The sequence below is a fragment of the Molothrus aeneus genome, chromosome 1 (genome assembly GCF_037042795.1).
Source record: "Molothrus aeneus isolate 106 chromosome 1, BPBGC_Maene_1.0, whole genome shotgun sequence".
NCBI lineage: Eukaryota > Metazoa > Chordata > Aves > Passeriformes > Icteridae > Molothrus > Molothrus aeneus.
Genome location: NC_089646.1, coordinates 149,099,283 through 149,120,829, shown reverse-complemented (window position 1 = coordinate 149,120,829; position 21,547 = coordinate 149,099,283). Strand labels below are relative to the sequence as shown.

General features: G+C 38.1%; 1 protein-coding gene across 1 annotated transcript in view; it reads left to right on the top strand.

Moving 5' to 3' along the window:
- The window catches only part of TRAPPC9 (trafficking protein particle complex subunit 9), a 448,574-nt gene that overhangs the window by 210,301 nt on the left and 216,726 nt on the right, over positions 1 to 21,547 (top strand). The window contains exon 21 of the mRNA XM_066566744.1: positions 2,932 to 3,022. Coding sequence (XP_066422841.1) covers positions 2,932 to 3,022 — 91 coding nt within the window. The remainder of the gene's footprint in view (positions 1 to 2,931; positions 3,023 to 21,547) is intronic.

Sequence of the window (21,547 nt, the reverse complement as noted above, 5' to 3'; positions counted from 1 at the left end):
CAATCCATAGCCATGTATCTAAGATAAACTAATACATCAATTTGTTTGAAAAATAAAACAAATAAGACCCTGAACCTCCAGATTAATCTACAAGAACACTCACTGAGCTATTTCTTGTCTATAGAATTCATTTTGCCACTAGATGACAATAAGCAGTGTGCTAAAAATGAGCTTGGTGCTTGTGACAGAATAAGGAAATTTATTTATCTGAAAATTTGGGCTGTGAAGGCTTAAACTACTTTTGGGTTAGGACATAATTTTTTTCTCTGATAATCAGTTTTCTGGTGTGTTTTTTTTTTTTCTGTTGTTGTTTGTTGGTTTTGTTGTTTTATTTTTGTTGTTGTTTTTGTTGCCCTCCCCCCCCCTTTTTTTTTTTTGTTTTGTTTGGGGTTTTTTTTTGGAGTTTTTAAAAGCATTTTTTAGCTTTTGCAAAGAGCCATTCAGTTTGATTTCTAAGTGTTTTTTTGAAATGTGTGACCAGAAAACCACCAATAGTATTGGAGAATGGTTCAGGCTGGAAGGGACCAAAGTGGAGTCACCTGGTGCCACCTCCCTGCTCGAGCAGGGCCATCCCAGAGCACAGGCTCAGGATTGTGTCCAGACAGTGCTGGAATATCTCCAGTGAGGGAGACTCCACTCTGGACAATCTTGTCACTGCACAGGAAAGAAATTATTCCTGATGTCCAGGTGGACATTCCTGGCATCAGTTCCTGCCCGTTCCTCTTGTCCCATTGCTGGGAGCACCAAGCAGAGCCTGGCCCCTGCTCTGAGCCCTCCCTGCAGACACTGACAGGGATGAGGTCCCCTCTCAGTTTTCTCTTTTAAAGGCTGAACATCCCCAGCTCCCTCATCCTTTCCCTGCCAGAGAGATGCTCCAGCCCTTTCATTTTGTTGTCCTGCCCTGGCCCTGCTCCAGGAGCTCCACATCTCTCCTGTCCTGAGGAGCCCTGGCTGGACACAGCACCCCAGATGTGCCTCACTGCCTCCTGTGGTTTTATGTTCCAGGAGGAATATTCTACCTCTGAATACATGGATCTGCCTTGGTAGCATTTGGCAATGATAAAGAAGGGAAAATCACCTGTTTTATTATAATTTTATAGTGTTAGTTGAGACATTAAGCTTTCCATGAAGCACTAAACAGTGAAAATTTGTGATATTCCAGGCACCACTGTGAGTCTGTTGTAAGTAAATTACATTAAAGTTAGTTTAATGTTACAGTTAATGGCAGCCACTCTGTTCTAAAGCATCTTTTAAATACTGCCTTTTTATTAGTGTTTTCTCTCACTTACAGTCCTTAGATTAAAGATGTGATAACAGAATTATTTATCTGCTGTATCTGTGAAGTAATTCAAATTATTCTCTACCCTCTAGTGTGTTTTATGGAAATTATTGAGTTGTGCTGGTGTTCTGAGTCTCATTTTTCAGCAGCAGCACTATTCTAAGGTGATATTCTGCTGCCTTCAGTTTTCCAAATAGATGCTTTTCTTTAATGGTGTTTACAGCTTTCAGACTCTTTGGAGTTTGTGAATTCTTTATTTGTGGTCTCTTTAGGAGAAAAAAATAAGGTGCTATTTATGACATATTTCTGGGCATGATGAGAATATTTTTAAAAAATAATGGCAAGAATCCTGTACTTGGTATTGATTTTCCACTTCTATCATCTCTGAGCTCTTGAGTCTCAATCACTGTTAGGTTTGTGCTTGTTCTGAGCTTTCAAGACTTTTCTTTAAATCTCCTGGAGACCCTGCAAGATTATGTCCTGTGGTAGAAATTAGTTGTCTGCAGTGCTTGTTAATTTTCTTTTAACTGCCACAGGTGAATCTATACTTCAGCAGTCAGATGCTGTGTGTCCATCTCCAGAGTTTACAGAAATGGGACTGATCACATTTAGAAGCTGTTCATAAAAGCTCAGATATTTTATTTTTTATGTATTTTTTGAGGACCAGGGTTCCAGTACTTTTGGAGTAGTTGGCTGAAATCTTGATGAACTTCACCAGGAGCTTATTCTTTAACTATGGTGGGACACATGCCTGGATACAAGATGGTGCTCACATCTGCATGTGCTTCCAAACCCTGTGAATCCAGTGCCTTTCTGCAGTTAGGGAATTAGAAAAAAGAAATCCAGCACTCTTCCTGTTACAAATAAATGTTATCTTGATTGACTCATCAAACAGAATTATTATTAATTTGTTTAACTAGATAATACTGGTTTTGCATGACATTGTATATTGTCTATGCTTTTATTTTAGCACTTGTGTAACCTGTTTTGAAGCCCTTTTAAAAGGGATTCTTCTGTCCACAACAGTTTCTTTCAGTGCTCTGCTGTCCTTAGAGTAAGAAAAATTTTCTAATTTGTTCTCTTTTCAGTCTGGGCCTGTTTCTGAGCTCATGCAGGGTAGAAAGGGAAGCTTGGAGGTTCTGTGCCTGTGGTTCTGGTCTGATGTTTGCCCTCAGTAATGACACTGCCACTGTCCAATATCCCATGGAACTGGCACCAAGTCTGCAGTCAGGGCTGTCCTGGCAGACGTTTGTTCTGTTTTCTGTTGCCCTGTTAAATTTTGTTCTGTTTTCTATTGCCCTATCAAATTTTAACCTCTTTGTTTTCAGATTATTCTTGATTTATCATTCTGAATTCTCATCCTGCACCACATACTTAAAGGTTTTGCATTTTTGCAGCTCCCAGACTTTTTTACCCTTGTGTTTTATTATGGTTCAAGTATATTTTACCTTTGCTTTAACCATCCTCAGTGGAATTAAATTTTAATTTTCAGAAGATACCAACTGCTGTGCTTTTACTGTCGGTCAATTGATGGGTTAATAAACCATATTAATGAATCTGTAGATGGAAGTTTTGATTTGCAATAATAAAAGTTGTGCATGTCACATACCCTATTCCTCTCTGAAACAAAATTCTCCTTAATTCCAATTTACCCTTCCTTGAAGCGTGAAGGGGAGGCCAGTGTGGAAGGGGTTCTGAATCAGCTGGTCCTGGAGCATCTGCAGTTGGCTCCTCTCCAGTGGGGTGAGTGCTGTCAAAATGGATTGGTGATCTTTTATACAGAATCTACTGGCTTGTAATTTTCAGCAGCATGGGAAGAATGATAATGTTTTCACTTACTGACAGTCTGTGATAGCAAAGAATTTGATAGGAACTTTATTTTCCTTTAGGTGTTTTACTTAGCTGAAGATAAATGTAGAATTGATATCTGTTTTAGTTTAAGTACCACTGTTGGTTGATAGTAAATAGGAAACCTGACTGTGCACTTTTTCCTGTAATTCTCAGTTCTGGTTGTCTTGTATGAGAGTTGGCTGCTATTTAAATTTCCCCTTTTTCTTACAGTGTGTGTTTTTAAAGTAATTTCTCTGATTTTTTTCATATGAATGGTAATGTTCTTGTGATATATTTCTTATTAAGGTCCAGACAATTGCATTACTAACTTTGAGATACAGAAAATATTTTTACTCTGGGTAGCACAGAAGAATTACTTGCCCTAATTTTCCATTTAGAATGATGTTCCCACAATGAAAAACTGAATTAATTTAATTTTGAAGAGTCATAATAATGCAACTTCTGTCTGAGGTTCTCAACAAAGCTTGTTCAGAGGCTTTGGAACATGGGATGTTTCATCCCCAACACTTCCATGTGAGTTGCAAGTTTCAGGTAAAGTCCCCAGATCATCAGCAAATTGTTGCCAAAGCTTTTGCTTTTAAAGCAAATTTAACTCTCTGCTTCATATTTTAATTCTTTGATGACCTAGTGAGAAGCAACTCTAAGGAGCAATGATCCATCACTATTGCCTGTGTTAATTATTAAAATTGAAATGACCCCAAACTCCATTATTTGTGTACTCTTTTAATTCTTTGGTCTTTTTCAAGTGTGCTGACCACCCTCAACTCATATGTTAAAACCTGTGAGCACTTTGTGTATAAATAAGATTAAAAATGGTTTAAAGTATTTTGTTGTAAGTATGTCCAACTTTAGCCATAATCAGCAACTTCTGAAATCAAGCTTACCTGGTCTCAGTTCTTCAGAGGATTCAAAGATTTGGCAACATTTTTAGTATGATTGATGGGATTTGGCCATGATTGCCCTGGACCAGTAAAACCAGTGGCTTGTGTCAGTGGTTTGCGTGTTCTGAGCTCAGTGATCACTTTTGGCTCTGCAGAGTGGCTTTGACCATCAGCAGGTTTCTAACCTGGGCTCTGTGGTGAAAAACCTTCCTTTGGCGCTTCTGCATAAGGCATCACCGTAAGGATGGAAAACGTGTGTTTCTTCTTTCCCTGCACCCTTGGTTTGCTCCTTTTAATTCTCTTTATGCCAAATTCCACCGTTTTCTTAGGAAAAGAGGCTTTTTGAGTCCTAGAATTGTGCCTGGCATTCCTGCCTCAATAGTGATCTTTGATGCACTGGTTGAAAAACATGGACATAGCACTGATTTACAGCAAAATCTCCTGTGGAGTTGGTTACTTCTCATGCTGCTGATTAATTCACTTAAAGAGTCCCAGTTACTTGAGTTTTCAGCCAGAACTCTGTGATATTCTCTGCTTCATAGCTGCAAAATCTTTTGAAGCACAGCCTGTTGACTGATGGTGTTGTACATTTTAATTTTCTACACTGAGCAAAGCAGGGAAAGGGAGATCCTATGGGATATTGAATGCTTGGTTTGCTACCACTTTTATATTATATCTCCTAGTGGAAATTTCAGTTTTGCAGAAGTCTACTTAGCTTTCTTTGTTTAATTTTTCCCAGTCCTAAACTGCTAATGAATATTATCAATTTTTATAACACACAGAGTATGTCCATGTGGAAGCTGTAGCTTACTGCAGAGATTATTGAAAAGGACATTTTGGTTAAATGGCTGATTTTACTTGGAAACAAGAGCAAAAATTGAAAATTAATGACAATAGAGACAGCTTCTTTTAGTTCACCATATTTTTGAATATTCAACAGTTAAATCTTTGGTAGTGTTGTAGCCAGGTCACCCTACCTTCAGCTCCTGCAGTCCCTCCAGACTGTACCATGGCAATACAGGAGGATTTTTTCTTTAATAATGTGTGGGATGCAGGAGGAATTAAGAGATTGCTATTATTGATTGGTGGGTGGGAGTAATGAGGAGCTGCTGAAATGTTTGGACAGCCAGGGGATGTGTGTGCCATGTACAGGCACTTAGACAATGTCACACACTGTCTTTTGGACTTAAATTCTCTTTCAGGGCCAGAATACATTTCCTATTCAATTCTTACAGGCATGGAAACATGTTAAGAGTTTAAAATACTGTAATATTGTAGCATCAGCTGGATTTTTTTTTCTTTTAATCATTACACTGTTTGTATTTACAGCCTGGCTTTGCTTTGAGTTTTGTTTTTCGGTATGTTAACAATAACTTGTGTTTTAATATGAACTCTTTACTACTGGCCATCATTGTAACACAGCCTTTGCATAAACTGGCTAAAAATCTGGCTTAGTTTCATGCAATAAAATTGATTCTATGATTATTCAAGGAGTTTGCTACACTGCTGGTCACATTGAAGGGTTTACTTTATTATAAGTGCTCACAGTGAAACATGAATGAATATTTAACATGGTTTTGATTAAAAAAATGACTGGCTCTTATTCAAATTTGTAGAAGCTGTACTCCAACACTCCTTTTAAAATTGGCATATTTAATTCATATAAGAGTTAATATTACATCTCTAGAATTATGAAAGCATATTGAAATAATTTTTCATGTAAATTTGACAATCCTGTCCTTTTTTCATTAAATAGAAGGCAAAGAGTAGAATCAAAAGTTGGTGACATTGAAATTTTGGTCTGAGGGTAAGAAGTTACCTTTGAAATTTGTCATAGAGAGAGGAAAAACGTGGTCTGTAGTGAAGACTTTGTTTTATAATTTAATGACTGGGGGAGGGAAAAGTATTTAAAACATGAGGAATCATAAAAAAAGAAAATACTTCAAAGGCTGGAGTGAGAGTTCTTAATGTGTTGTTAGAATTGATTTTAAGATTTAGGACATCTCAGTAAAATGAAGTTGTCTGTGAGGCAGGTGAGTAAATCACATGTAATTGAAAAGCATCATCTTGTTCAACACCAGCAGCTTCAATGTTCTCTAAAATTTATGACATATTTTCTTTTTACAGCTGGGCACCAAACCAAATGCAGGCATAGATGTGGTTTTGAGGTGAATACATTAATTCCATCAAATCAAGGAAACAGAGCCTGCAGAGTGTAATGAGGAGAACCAAACCTCCTCAAAGGCCTGTGCCATGCTGGGGTTGGAAATGATCTGATGGAGTCATCTGTGGCTGCTGCCTGGGCAGGGCTTTTTCAATCTTTATTTGATTTATGCCACTGACTGCAAGCAAGAAAAATCCCAGGACAGAACACTTCTCAGTTTTGATGGTGCTCTGCTGATTTCCATAGCAAAATTATCTTAGGTACAAATGTGTGCACCAGATTTTATTGAACTTGAAGGAGAGTTTGAACTTGAACTGAGTTTGAAATCGGCTCCTGATTGACCCTGGAGCAGGCTGGGCTTGGGATATTCCTGCATTCAGTGAGAAGTTCCTCTGAAACAAGAGGCTCCTGACACTTTGAATGCTGTAAACAATTTTCACAACAGAAGCTTATTTTGAGTTCTCCTACATAAAGTAAAATAAGCTTAACTTCCTTCACTGCCTGCAAGCACCAGGTAGAGAAATCTTTTTCTGATGACCCTCATGTGTATAAGAGGGAAGATTTATTGGAGAAAATTGGTTTAGGAATTTGGAACTGTAGACACTGAAAAGTGCTAGAGGTTTTAATATATCAAGCAAATGCTTTTCTTTCTCCATAGCAACTAACTGAATAACTGAAAATCAATGATCATACATGAACTCTAATATTACTACAGTAGTGTTCCAAGAAACATGTATTTGTCAAGCTTCACCATGGAAAAAGTCCAGAAATAGATTTTGCTTCCATTGACTCTTTTATTTCATTCATTAATTTCATTTATTCTTCCCTTCTTCATTAAAAAATGTGAATTGAAGTACAGTTTTAATGTTTAAGTCTACTTGGATGCCTTTGCACAATGCAGTGCATTTATTTCCTAGTATGTGATTACAGGAGAACTGAAATCACTGCTGCTGGATGCTGCTCAGGTCATAAACAAGAAAAGGGATGGGCAGTAGACAAAGCCTTGATTATTTACTTATTGGCAGAAAATGCTGCACTCCTTGTTATGGGCCTACAATAAATTCTGTGCCTACTGCAGCATGTAAGAGTATTGTACTTCGAGAAAGCTAAAAAACTCAGAAATGAAGGTGGTGTTAAATTGTTCCTTAGAGGTAGCTGGAATCAATAGAAGATGTTGATTTAAAAGTCTTTTGAAATGTTTTATGAACATATGGTTCATGACAGCTTGTTTGGAAGTTCAGTCTGGTTAAGTTTCACAAAGCATCTTATGGAAGCATTACTTTTAAAATAAATTATCTTAATAATGGACTGTATGTTTTAGAGAGCACCAAATCATAATCAGTTTTCACAGCTTTATGTTTTGCAGATATTAACATTAATTACTGAAGCTGCACACCAATTTTATTTTGTAGTTTCCAGCCTGACCCTAGACAATAATTAAATCTTTCTTTCCATAATTCATGTGATTAAGGGATTTCAGCAGCGTGAGATAACTGCATCCCAAATACACAGGAAAATATTTTGTAGTGTCTACCAGAGAGTAAATAATGCACCTCTAAGCTGTGTTTTGGATCTCCCTGGACAATCTTGTCCCTATGGGCTTAGTTAAAATGATCCAGATCTCTGCACACATGACCATTATTCAGAGTTAGGTTTTAGCCAGGGCAGTCCTAGAATGTTGCTGTATAGTAGAGAAATGTATTGTATTTGAATATTTGTATTTGAATATCTGTATAGAGGCTTTGCTCTAGAGGTCTCAGTTGTCCTTGATGGGCTGCAGCTGCGATATCTTTATTTAGGCTGCAACTGTAACCAATGAAGATAACTAGGATAAAAGGGGGCGGGTTAGCCAGTCAGGGAGAGCCTTGGAGGAGCTCTGACCTGAGAGAGAACAGATGCAGAAGAAAGAGTCTGTGAAGATCTGCAGCCATGAGAATGCACCAAAGAGGTATGAACATTAGAAATCTGATAACAGCAATATGAAACTCTAGAGAAATAATACAACAATGATTAGTGACCCCGATGTGATAGTGAACAGAAGATAAGACAGCCGAGAGCTGTGGCAGCCAAGAGCTGTGATGATAGTTAGCAGAAGGTAAGACAGCCGAGTGCTATGGCGGCCAAGAGCTGCAACAGAACATAGCCTTTAGGTCAAAGAGCTGTGAAAGAGTATGGCCTTTGAGCAAGGAGCTATGTTGTTGTACATGGCCTGTCATGTAGTCGTGAGACTACAACAGGCATGTGTTGTACATGGCCTGTGAGTCATGAGAGAATATGTGTGTTATACTTGAACATCTGTACAACTGTTAACTTAAGTAAAAGAAAAGGGGGGAATATAGTAGAGGAAATGTATTGTATTTGAATATCTGTATAGAGGCTTTGCCCCAGAGGTCCTGGTTGCCCTTGATGGGCTGCAGCTGTGATGTCCTTAATTGGGCTGCAGCTGTGACCAATGAAGATAACTGGGATAAAAGGGGGCGGGTTTAGCCAGTCAGGGAGAGCCTTGGAGGAGCCCTGACCTGAGAGAGAACCGCATGCAGCAGAAGGAGTCAGTGAAGATCTGCAGCCATGAGAATACACCAAAGAGGTATGGACTTTAGAAATCTGATAACAGCAATATGACACTCTAGAGAAATAATAGAACAACAACATTGCTGCTCCATATTTGAAATTCCAAGGCTGTCGTGGACATGTTTTCAAAGACTGAACTTAATGGGGAACTGTAAGGAAGTAGTTTTGCTTTCTGTTTTAATAAACAAACCCCTCCTAGGCCCTAGACAGGAACATTTATATTATATAGATATAGGTTTGGAAATGCAAAGAAATCAGCAAGGTATATTAAGGCCTGCCCTTGAGAAAAATGGTGAATGTTACTGTTTTTGTTCACCAAACTAAAATATTCTACAATTATTTCCTATTTTAGCACTACAGTAGTCTGGCCATTGTCATCATTGGAAAGATGAACCCAAGAGCATTAGCCAGGAAATCTCATGAGTAAGCTGTCTGTAAGGTAGAAAATCACAGTCTGATTCACAGGACGACCAAAACTGAGAAACAATCTGGTGATAAATGGATTTTGCAAGGTAACCGACCTTTCTCATCCATTTAGAAAAATCTTCAGGTTTTTCATTTTTATTTTTAAGATCCAAGAGAGGTGGGAACACTTCCATATCTTAGCAGCTTGTGTGCAGGCTGTTTTGGAGGATATTTTGGCAATGTCAAGCAAGCAACATGCTTTAGTTCCTGGGAAGTGTTGAGGGACTGGGGTAGTACTCAGAAAAAATGGACTAACTTGATGAAACTGGGGCATCTGGCACAGGAATAATGGTCTCTTATGTCAAAACACACTGTTGTGTGATGTGTTTTGAAGTAGCTGTTGTTTCTGATTCCTACCCAAGCCTTGGTTACTCAAAACTGAAAAGAAAAACTCACACAGAAAAGGTTTCAGATATAACCAGATCAGTAGGGATTTCAAAGGAAAGATGCTAAGAATAAATAGAGCACCCTGAAGTGAAAATAAATCAACAAAACCTCTTATGGAAGAGGCCTGAGAGAGGTTGTGTGAGTGCCAGTGGTTGCTTCATAGCAGATTTCTGAAGGAACTGGCAGCTGGAGCTTCAGGTCCAGAACTTCTAACAAAGCAATGAGAAGACTGGGAGGAAAAATGGGGTAATAAATACTGGAGAAGTCTAATTACTGGTCCAGGATCATCCACAGATATGCTGGGCAACCTGTTCCACTGTCTCACCACCCTCATTGTAAAGAATTGTTTCCTTAAGTCCAATCTAAACCTTCATCTTCAGTGTAAAACTCTTTCCCTTCATCCTGTCACTGCAGGTCTTGGTCAGAAGTCTCCCCCTGTATTTCTACAGTATTTCAGTAATCTCAAAAACCAAATGCCATTAATGAAATGGACGAAATGTAGTCCAGAAAAGGTGTTTATCTGTTCTGAGACAAGTAACACAGAAATCTGCTACAAGTTCAGCTGTCTGAAGTGGTTGGAAATTATTTAATTAGGTGTTACTCTGAGCTGCCAGAGTTAATTCAGCTGTGAGGAAAGGTCTATGTGACATTTGTCCAAACCTCTAATGAAACTTCTTACCAGAAGAGCTGAAGTCAAACCAGAACAAGAAAATGTAGTTTCAGAGGTGATCTAGGAATGAAGACAATTAGCAGCTTTATAGTATAAAGATATTACACTGAGTAAAATTTCATCAATTCTGCAAAGTTGAGAAAATCTGGCAAGTGAGTTTGGTGTTCACTATTTAGAAGATCTACAGTCTGCTTGCTTTGAGTTGCAGCATCTCTGAGATGCAGTTTTTTTAATTAGCAAAATCAAAAGTTGACTGTTCTCTAGGAATCCATCAGAGGACCAGGAGAGCAGAAAAATTGATGAAGTAGGGCCACTTTTGGCATGGGAGCATAGATGGTTTTCAGCACAATGTTAAGGGCTTTAGAATAATCTTCCAGTAGAGATACTGGTGGAGAGGAAAGTACCAAAAAATGGGTTTTAATCAGATACAAAAAAGAGAAAAAGAAACAGGACATTGTAGAAGAAGGAAAACTAACTCATTCAAGCTTGATCAGGCCTAATAATTTTTTTTTTTTCTGTTGAGTGACTATGTTCAATATTTCATTTAGAAAACCATTATATTTTAACGGAAAAAAAAGAGCAGCCATGCCTTATTTATTTCTTTATAGGAGTATTCCTTATGACATTTCAGTTAAGCCATAATAGGTGATTGAGAAACACCATAATGATGATGAATTGTCATGCAGTTATGCAAGGTACTTCATTTTCTAGGTATTGTTAGAAGTAAATTGAATAATAGATTAAATGAACATCCAAATTAAAAAATGAAAAGCTCCTGTAGTAATTATGACAATGGGTTACATGTTGAAAAAGAACTGTGTGAAGATAATTGTAAGGAAGAAGATTGAAAAGACAAAAAAGCTGTCTTGTAAGGTAGTTGGTGAAAAAATATCAGTGAATCTGCAGGGAAATAGATTTCTATTACTTTAATGAACATAGAAAATACCATTTGAATAAAAATTTAGGAAAAAAATGTGTTTCAGCTTGTGGACATCTTAGAAAATGGAAATTAGATCAGAAGATGTATGTATTAACAAGAAAAGGAAGAAAAATGTTTTGATCAGGTAAGATTTTAATTGCCCAACAATTAAATGAATTGTACAGTTAAGAGTGTAGAGAATGAGAAATGGAAAATATGCTAATTGTTGTGGAGAACTACAATTCACTAACCATTCACTAACCCAGCTCTGAACAGCCTGGGTAGGTCGGGTTTTAGGTGAGGTTGATTTGGGACAATAAACAGGAGAGGAGGCCTCAGTCCAGAGGCTGACACTGAGCTTTCCTTCTCTGGCTGCTGACACTTCTCAGCTTTGGTTTTATTTCACTTAAAAAACCAATGCACATGCTTGGGCCTGAGAGCCAAGAATGCTGTCAATGAAAGCAGCTGCCTCACTGGCCACGCTGTGCCTGGGATCAGCCCCTTTTCACCAAGAGAATTTGTTATTTGACTGGACTGTGACATCTTCTCAGTAGAAGTGCTCATGTACTCTGCTGTAGTTTGAAGTTTGTACTTAATCAAGAAAAATTGAACATTTCCCTCTTGTTTTGTTCTACTAAAAGCAAATTTTTCCAAATATTTCCACAAGTTCTTCCCCCACCTCATGTATTTTGACTCGCTGGTTAAGGCCAGCGTGACCTTCCATCAGCAGAAGTTCTCCAGATGTTTTGAGGTGAGGGAAGTCAGCTTCATTTCCATTGTTCATTCTGGAGTAGTCCTTTACTTCATCAAGGAAGCCGAAGTGAATTACCAACTGCAAAGACCATAAATCCAGCTCAATAAGCCTTGTAATTCTGAAATTAATGGCTTCCAACTGTCAAAACCTCAGCAGTACAAACAGAGATCAGAGCAGACAGATTTGTATGAAGAAACATATGCTTTGACTGAAGTGCTCTCTTTCATGTCCTCTCATTTTCTCCTTTTCAGTCTCTCTCAAGTTTGACATCTAGCTGTATATTTTTTAGCATATGCATTTTTTCCTCCATTTTGTGATTTTTCTTAGTCTATTGCATCTCCCCATCGTCCCTTTAGTAAAACAATATCAGAACTCGGTATTACTTCTGTTTTTTACTTTCTGTCCCAGACCTTTGAATTAAGAAACTTAATGAATTTAATTTAAATAATAAAACTTAATTTCATTTATTTTATTTCAATCATTAATTGATTTGGTTTTACAAAAGGAGCCAGTGAAACAGAAAATATTTTCTGAGCTTTAATTGTGTGTATTTTGTCATAATGTATACTCAACAGGGAACTTGGACTTTTTATATAATGTCTGTTTCCTTACTAAGCATAAATTCAGGGTCACTTTAGTAATATTTCTCATTACCTGTGGACACATTAGAAAAAGTTACAGAAGGAGAAGAGACATTTTTTCCGTCTCAGAATATAAAAAGGAAGCTGAGTAAATGCATTCTGTAGGATGGCTTTGTTCAAAAGGACTTTTGTCAAATGATACTTGAGTTGGTTTTTATTACTCATTTCATTTTGCATAGTGTCATAAGAAGTTGTGGCTCAGTAATATCAGACACATACAGAGCTGTTACAGAATTTCTATATCAAGGCCAGACACATGAGTTGAAATAAGGAAGAGTCAATTAAAAATGTTAGTAGGATATGGAAAGGGTAAAATATCTCGACAGTATTTGGCATTATGCAGAGAAGTAATTGGTTGCCTCATGTGAAAACTTCAGGAAAGAAAAAAAAAGGCAGCAGGAGCAATCCTCAATAATTAAAAGAAGTGTCAGAGGATAATTACATTTCTGTGCTTTGATAAAGAGTCAACTGTCAGTTTTCTGAGTGAAAGATGGGGTTGACTTGTTCAAGTCAAAGGAAAAACCCAGGTATTAAAAGCGTTGGAGACCATAAATCAGAAACCTGAGAGCAGAATCAGGTGCCACCAGCCTCAGATGGTTCTGGTGGGAAGCCTTCCATCAGTGCTCCCAGCTATGAGAGTGTTTAGTAAATTTGTTTTAGCAGGACATGAAGCCAGAGCTGCTTTGAGGCTGCTCACAAGCTGCAGATTTCAGCTGGGGCTTTCACCTGCTGGGGTGTAATCAGCAGCCCAGACCTGGCAGAGTTTTTTGGCTGGGGCTTGGCCTTACTCAGAGCTCAGGCTGAATAAAACACAACTTTGCACCTCTGCATTGGGCCACTTGGAACCTTTCTCTGAAGTGAGACATATTTATAGCTCCTTCTTTGTAATTGGGCCTAGTAATTGAGGCCCATGTGTAAATCCCCCAAAGAGGAGCTGACCCCACAGGTTTGGGTGTCCACATTGTCCTGCCCACTGAGCTCCTTCGTGGTGCTCGACTCCCTACAAACTGCATCACCTCTCTTTTCCCATCCATGCTTCACTTCCAGGAAGAAAATATCCAGGTTTATCTCACTAACCAAATAGCCAAAAAGCAGTTGTGGAGCACAGAAAGTAAAAGCCAGTGAGAAGTGTGATCTCTGATCTGAGGCTGGGATGGAAATAAGGTCAGTGAGCAGCTGTCAGTTGGAGTGAACAACCTGAACTTTTGCCTGTTAGAGTCAAAATGACCTCTTCTGTTTTCCAAGCAACTATAATTTTGTATGAATTTTGCTGGATCAACGAGTGAGTTTCTGAACATCTGTTCCTAATGAAGGTATTAATCAGCAATGTGCTCACCATTCACTAATTATGAACTGTTTTTGTCAAACATTTTGGCTGTGTTTGAAGGAGATGATTTCTGCTCGTGGGTACTTAGTAGATTGTGCTTTGTCTGCATATTGCTTTAAATTAATCTCATAACATGAAATATACATCTTCATGTTATTTAATTCAGTAGACTGCAGAAGGTGTCTCAATATAATTTTGTTTGGAGAGCCTTTTGTAAACTTAGTGAGCTCCGTCTGAGATCCTCACTGCAAATAGGAATTTCAAGATTAAATTTATTTGTGACTCATTTCCAGCTCTTTTGTTCTCATGTCAATATTGTTCTTTAGTTGAAATAGCTTTTCTCAGTCTCTTATGTTTGCTTTTTATCACTCTTGCTCTTTCTTTTGTGCATCTTGAGGCAGCAGTCAGGACTAACTCTCAGAGTCTCTTTGATAGTAGAAGATTTGGTTGTTTTTTTTTTTTTATTTCTCACCCCACAATTATCTCAGTAGCCTTTGTCTGTGTCTGGTGTAAAGTGTGGTTTTTGTTTTCTTAGATCTGCTTGACAAGCTTAGATCTTCAGTAGCGTTATTCCTGACATGGATCCTTAATGATCCACCTTAGAGTGAATCTGTGCTATCATTTCCAAGGCTCTCTGTTGTCCTTCTTTAACCACCAAGTTATAGTGAGTATTTAGTATTTCACAGAACATGATGTAAGCTGTTGAAACCAGCACTGCCTGTCTCACGAGCAGGAGTTTGAAACAGGCACTGATGGAGTAAATCCAGCTTGTTAAACCTTCTGGCTCGTACCAAAGTTTATGAATGAGACCAAAGTGAGAGTTGTTGGTGCCTGGCTGCAGCACAGTGTTTGACAAGTTGCTGCTGTGTTTCTCTAGTGTATCTCTAGTAGGATCTTGAATGTTTAAGATGGATAATAATGTAGTCACTTGGATTAAATACAGAATAATTAAAGCACCAAAAACATTAGAAGTAAATTTTGATTAAGTTTCAAGTACTCCGCACCATAACCAATAGTGTAATAAAGCAGTGTCAGCCTTGCAGGCTGGAGATTTAACAGTTGTTAGCAACCCCAGATGTGCAAGTGAATTTCAAGTTTATGTTAGTTTTCTTTACACAGTAATTGCATTTTTGGGAAGGTTGTAGTGCAGTTGTTTGGAGTCATTAATACTCAGAAATCCCTGCAGAACAAATAGATGCTACACAAAGGTAAGAAAAATTCCGGAATGACACAAGACAAGGAATGACAAAGAGGCAATAGAGGATTGTTTGCTTGTGAGGAGTTGTTTTGGCTTTGTGGCTGCCACAGTACCTGGTTTTGTACCTCTGAGAATGCTGTGCATGAATCAGACAAGTAAAAATGAGCAGAAGGGAGCAGGAGTGTGACATGGAGTGATACACATCTGATAGGGGAGGCAGCTCGTAATCGAGGTTGGCGCTGATAATCTGGAAGCTGTTCTTCAAAAGGCATGGCGGCAGACAATGAAACTCTTCTGCTATTTTGAGAGAATAAAACAAATCCAGCCACTTGTTCATCATGCAGAATTAACCTTCACAAACCCCTCTGTTAGTGTAATAAATCATTTCTTAGGCTATGTATTGAGTGAAATCACCAACAACTCTGATATATGGTATGGCATCATTCTAAATCCTTCTCGCTCTCCTTTAAAATGTCTTTTGTATTCCTCTGGTGCTGGCAACTTGGTAATAATCCAGTCATTTTACCTAATTTATGTAAAATACCACAGATGGCATTTACCTCTGTCATTCAACCGGAGTTTCAGACTGTGGAGCTGTTTGTTTGCCAAAGGGCCATAATAATCAGCAAACCTTAAGTTCAGTTGGATATTTTGATGGTATGAACTCAGCAGAAAATTGTTACATGTCCAGATTTAAAGGTGAAGGGACCAAAACATTGCTGAAAACCAGAGATGTCATTTAGCCCAGGAACTACATTGTTTTCAGATTTAGTGGCCTGTAGGTTCTAAACATTGCTCCTCAGAGCTTTTGAAGCAGGCTGGCTGTGTCATCAGTTCTCTCACATTATAGGTTACTCCTCTAAGTAGAACCTCACTGTTTTCTGTATGGACTGGGGAAATTTCTCAGTGGCACAGGTTCCAAATGTGACCCTCCACTGCTCAGTTATTGTCTTTATTCCCAGAAGTTCATGCTAAGAGCATTCAGATTTACTCCCAGTATACCATTAGGCGATACTGTTGGATGGTACTATTTATACATAAACTTGCAGTAATTAAGTTTTGAAACCACCTTTGAGAAGAAGCTTTAAACTGAAATAATATGGTGATGACTCCTGTGCCTTTCCAGACAGGCAAAAATCTAGAGAGGAGGCTGTGTGAAGAGGTTTTCTGAGATAACACTGATAAAACAGGAGATTCATGTGCAGCTTCAAATATTTCCAGTGCTAAACTTTCCACTGGCCCTGAGCATTTCACTAGGAATTAAATTTGAGTACATGGTATGTGCTAATTAATAGCACATTGCAACCACCTTTATAAGCAGTGATTATCCAGTCTTTAATTTTATTACTTCATATTCTGATGGCAAACTGAATTTATTAAAGTTTGCAAACACAGGAATAAACACAAGTAAATATTTTACTCTGTAAAATTTCACTTATCTGTGATAATGTCTAGGAGAAAAGTCATTGGGGATTTTTTCTGTTTTGAAACAGGGATTAAAATGAATCCAAGCCGTCTTATTATTCATTAGGTAGCTCACTTGTACTCCATTACAAATAATAAATGATATGATGGGAAAACTCATCATTATTAGTGAAATTTGAATATCAGTAAGCAAGTTAATAAATACAAATAAAAAATGAGCTATAATCACCATAAAATGTCTTTAAAATTTTGAAAAGTATGGTGAAAATCATGATTGGATACCTTCTGCTGCCTAAAAATGAAATTTACCAAGATCTACCTGGAGAGCTGTTTCCTGATTTTTCCATTCCCATACTCCATTCAAACTAGGTGTAATTGCCAAGACTAGAGAACATCTGTTTTCTTCACCCCTGAATGGGTGATTTTTGAATATACAGATAAATTCATTCTGTGAGATCCTTAAATATCAGAAATAGTTGCAGACTTCTTTCTTCATATATATATATATATATATATATATATATATATATATGTATATATATATATATATATAAAATCCAGTCAAGACATTCTGAAGAGATTCACATAAAACCCCAGCTCAGATCCCCTCCCCATTTTTCTATTTTTGGGGTTGAATATTTGAATATCTTAGATTTTTGTGGGAAATCCTGGAAAGTCAGAAGGATGGTGCTGTAGAAATACATTTTTCTTTCTCCTCTGCCCCCATCCTCTCCTTTTCAGTCTCCTGTATCTGGAGGTCTCTCCCTGAAGAGAAATCATGTTTGGGATTTGTAAGAAGTGTCAATTAAAATATTGTAGGCACTGTTGGATGCCTGAAAGCACCAACGACACGAGGAAATTTATACTTTACTCTGCTAATTGTTGAAAAATATGAGGCCTTGATTGGTATGCAATTAGAAGTGTAACATTCTGTTAAACATATCACACAGCATATGGCATGTTAGTAGCAAATCCTCTAATTTAAAATGAAAAAAAGGATGCAGTTCTGCCTATTAGCAATTTTTGCAGGCAATCAAAATTTCCCATTTGTCTAAATGTCAGAGGGGGAAAAAGCCATCCTTAGTTATTTTGGTAATCTAAATTTGGTTTATGTTTGATAAAATTTCTGTTCTCTAAAAGTAAACAAATATAAAAGAGGAAAACCCAGAATATAGTTAAATGTGCCATTGCTTTCAACTACTCAGATCTGTGGCTTTTATTAAAAAAATTAATTTGAACAACATTACCACATCTGCTTTAATTCAAACAAAAGTACTGAAGCAAGACCATATTTGCAGAACCTTAGAACAAAGAATCAAAGACCCATGAATGGAATTCATTGATGGGCAATCAGATGGTGCACTGGTTTGTCAATTAAAAATACAGAATGGCTCCACAGACAGATGTTCCTGTCCTTAAGAACCTCAGTGGGTTGAAGGCTTGATATTCAGTAAATATCTTCCAATCACCTTCTATCTGGTGGATGTTTTGGGATAAGATGGGCCCAGGACTGAGCAGTGCTTGGAACATGCAGTAGCCCATTTGTGAGGTTGTTGGCTGCTGTGGCTCATGGAGGCCAGGCTCTCATATCTCTGCAGGCCAGGCTGAGATGGGAACAATTAAACTGCACCTGGGAATGGGATAGATTCCTTTATCCATGGGATATGCAAAGTTACTGCATATCTTCAAATACAATCAGTCTCAGAGGGATTGAATTTCCTTGACTGACTGCTCATTCTCCACCATTTGTACCAGTGAAGTTTAAAATCTCTGCTTCAGACACATTTTTGTTAACAGAGTATTTGACAGGCTTTTCTTTTAATATTTGTAGATGGTCAATTTATCTCACATTTGGCAAGTAACGTTTAGCTTTTTCCTGGAAGTTTCAGACTTGCTGGTCAGCATTTTACTGTTGCCATGTTGGGATAACTAATCACTTAAAAAATGTGCCTTATTTCTGCTCTAATTACATTTTGTCTCTGGTCTTCTTCCCACAGCTGGGTATTTGTGAGGCATCACTAATGGTATTTGCCAGTGTATCTCAAAGTAACCCCTAATTCTGGCTTTATTGAGTGGTTACCCTGACATGGGAAGTGGGATTCCCATTCTGCTGCTCACCTTGTCATCCCTGCCTTTGTCACCCTCCTGCTACAATGTCCACAAATGTGGCACCTGCTGCAGCACAGGCGAGCCACAGCCCAGCCCTGGGAGAATTTGTATCCCTTCAGGAATGGGAATTTTTCTGCTCTAGCAGAGAACTGATCGTTTGTTATGCTCAAGCACTGACATCAGTTTTGTTGTGGCTTTGTGCTCCATTTTGACATTGCATTATACAGTCAATTTGGCATCGAACTGGAGAAAACGAGAGTAGTAGAAAGCTGATTCCTCAAACTATTAATTTTATATCAAAATCAGCCCTCCAAAACATTGCCTGGAAGGGGGAAGGGGATTATTTTTCATTCTGTTTTACTCACCAAATCACACAGTTACTTCACAAACCTTAAAATCAAGTAAATTTAAAATCAGCTTGTGCTACAAAGCCTGAGGTTTGGTATTGGCTGCTCCTGTTGTGTGTTGTAGTCACTAATCCTTTTAATGAAGAGCTTTTAGCATTGAAGAGATTCTATTTATAGCAAAGCCATTAGAGCATAAAGCTCCTCATTGCTATTCTGCAGCATGGAGCTCTAATGTTTGTCAGTGGAGAAAAGCTATTTTTAGGTGCAGCATTGAAAAGCAAGGCTGAAAGGTCAAGAATCCTCAGGGGGATTTGTTCTGCTACATCAGTGCTATCACACAGCTGCTGTTTACTCTCTTATCGTGCCTCAGTAATAAGAAGATATTTTTATTGTGACACCAAAGGTATAAAGCATCAAAAGGATTTTGTGCATGAAATGAAGGCTTGGGGAGTGATGTATCCAATCACATTAAATGTTCTGCTTCTTAGGAGGATGATTTTATTTTCCCAAAGACTGTCTCAATACCCATTCTTCAAAAGATTCATTCTAGGAAAGTTGGGGTTTTTTAAATATATTTTTTTTTATTATAGAGATAAGACCTAATGTAAGCAAAAGACAATCTGCTGAAATAGTGAAGGATTTCAGGCACACACTTTTCTGCCTGACATCCACACCATTCATTTTTTTAGATGTGCATGAACAGGAGGCATAAAATCAGTGTGGAGTTTGCCAAAGGAAAAAGAGCCTGGACATTTCTGTGGGTAATCTGAGGAGCAGAATTGTGGGTGTGGGTGATTACATCTGGCACAGGACAGCATGTAGCACACTGGGTAGGTACTCAGGGAGCACAAAAGATCATGTGGTCCTATTGAAACAAGATATGATAGATGATATGTGAAAGGGAGAAGGGAGAAAGGAGGGGGGGAAAAACATAATTATAGGAATAAAGTCTGCATATATTAGCTAAGTCTACAGTGTGGAGGCTTCAGAGGGTTTTCTAATATCTTTATATAAAAATCAGGGGGAAAAGAGATTAATTGCCACATTGAGAAAATTAGGGTTGTATGATCAAAGGGAAGGCAGAGAAGAAATGGCCTGTTGACAGATGGCTTATAAAAATGAAAAGATTTTTCTGAGGATATGAGTTTGGAGGTTTTTGCTGCTTGGGGAGGCACAGGCACTGTAATCATATTTTAATAATAATAAGCTGCTATGTAACCCTTTTTATTCACCAAACATGTAGCATAGGAAAAGTGTGAGTACAATAATACTCACATACTGAGAAGATGGGTGCACATTCTTCTCAGGGTATAATGAAATTAATTGTACTTCTCTGAGAATTTATTCAAGGTCTTGCTGCTGAAGGTTCCTATCTTCTGACACATGGAGTCCATTATCCCATACCTTTTAAAACAGTTTCTTTCATATCAGGAAATTATTTTAATTCTACTCTTTCTGTATACCCAAACCAGTTTTTAACACCATCTTTCCCAAGCTTTCTGTATGTGCAGTATTTGGCTAAATCCATGTGCTTATAACTGATAAATTGTTCCCTCTGCAAGAATTGTACCAGGCATCAGCACAGAGTGAGCACACATTAGCAGGCAGCTCCTGTCCTCACTACATAAATAAATCAAAAAATTGAAAGATTGTCAAAAAAGAATTGGGGAAATTGAAGCGATTTCAATTCTACTATTTTTTTTTCCATAATTGAATGAGATTTAGGTAAATGGGCATTGGCTGAAGGGAAAGACAGAGGAAGGAGGGTATGGCTTTGTGAAAAGGCAGTAATGGGTTGTTCCTATCAAAAGTGCCAGATGTTGCTTAGTCACATTATCTCTCATTTCTCACTCTTATGTGAAAGAAACTCAGGTGTTTCTGGCTGTGTCACTTCATGGCACAGTGACTCAATTCAACTCACTAAAACAGCAGGGAAAAACAAACCAAAACCAAACCAGAAGTAGAGAATAGCTTCTGGTTTTGGGAGGGATGAGGCTGGGAGGTTGAGTCAGTGTGTCCTGCAGCCCTGGGGTGGGCACTGGGGAGGGCAGGGGGCAGCTCTTAATTCAGCTCTGCCACCTTGTGAAACAGGAGCCACTCAGAGGAGCAGGGACCAGAGGTGGAGAGAGGCTCATTTGGACTACAAAAGGAATCAGCAGAGAATGTGATTAAAAAATGACACAAACTCATAATCCATGATATTAACTGCAGATTAATAAATTATTTGTTTATGGCTTTCACATCTATTCCAGCTTCATATGTTTGTACCTTTCACAGCCCAGGTATTGTGGGCAAAGAAAGTAAGTTCTAGGTCACAGCCTAGTGACCTAGAAGAAAATAAAATAGTGTTTATTTTCTGTGAAAATGCTCTATACCAGCACTAGCTGCTAGAGTATTGCTGTATGTGAGTTTTCTTCCACCTCTCTAGTTAATCTTGATGCTTTTTGTACTCATTAGTCCTGAGCAGTCCCATGTTTGCAATCTCTCTTGCTTTTTTAGACTATTTCCAACTTGTTAGGGCTTAGACTGGATGGAATTACCTTTAGTGGTTGTGTCTTT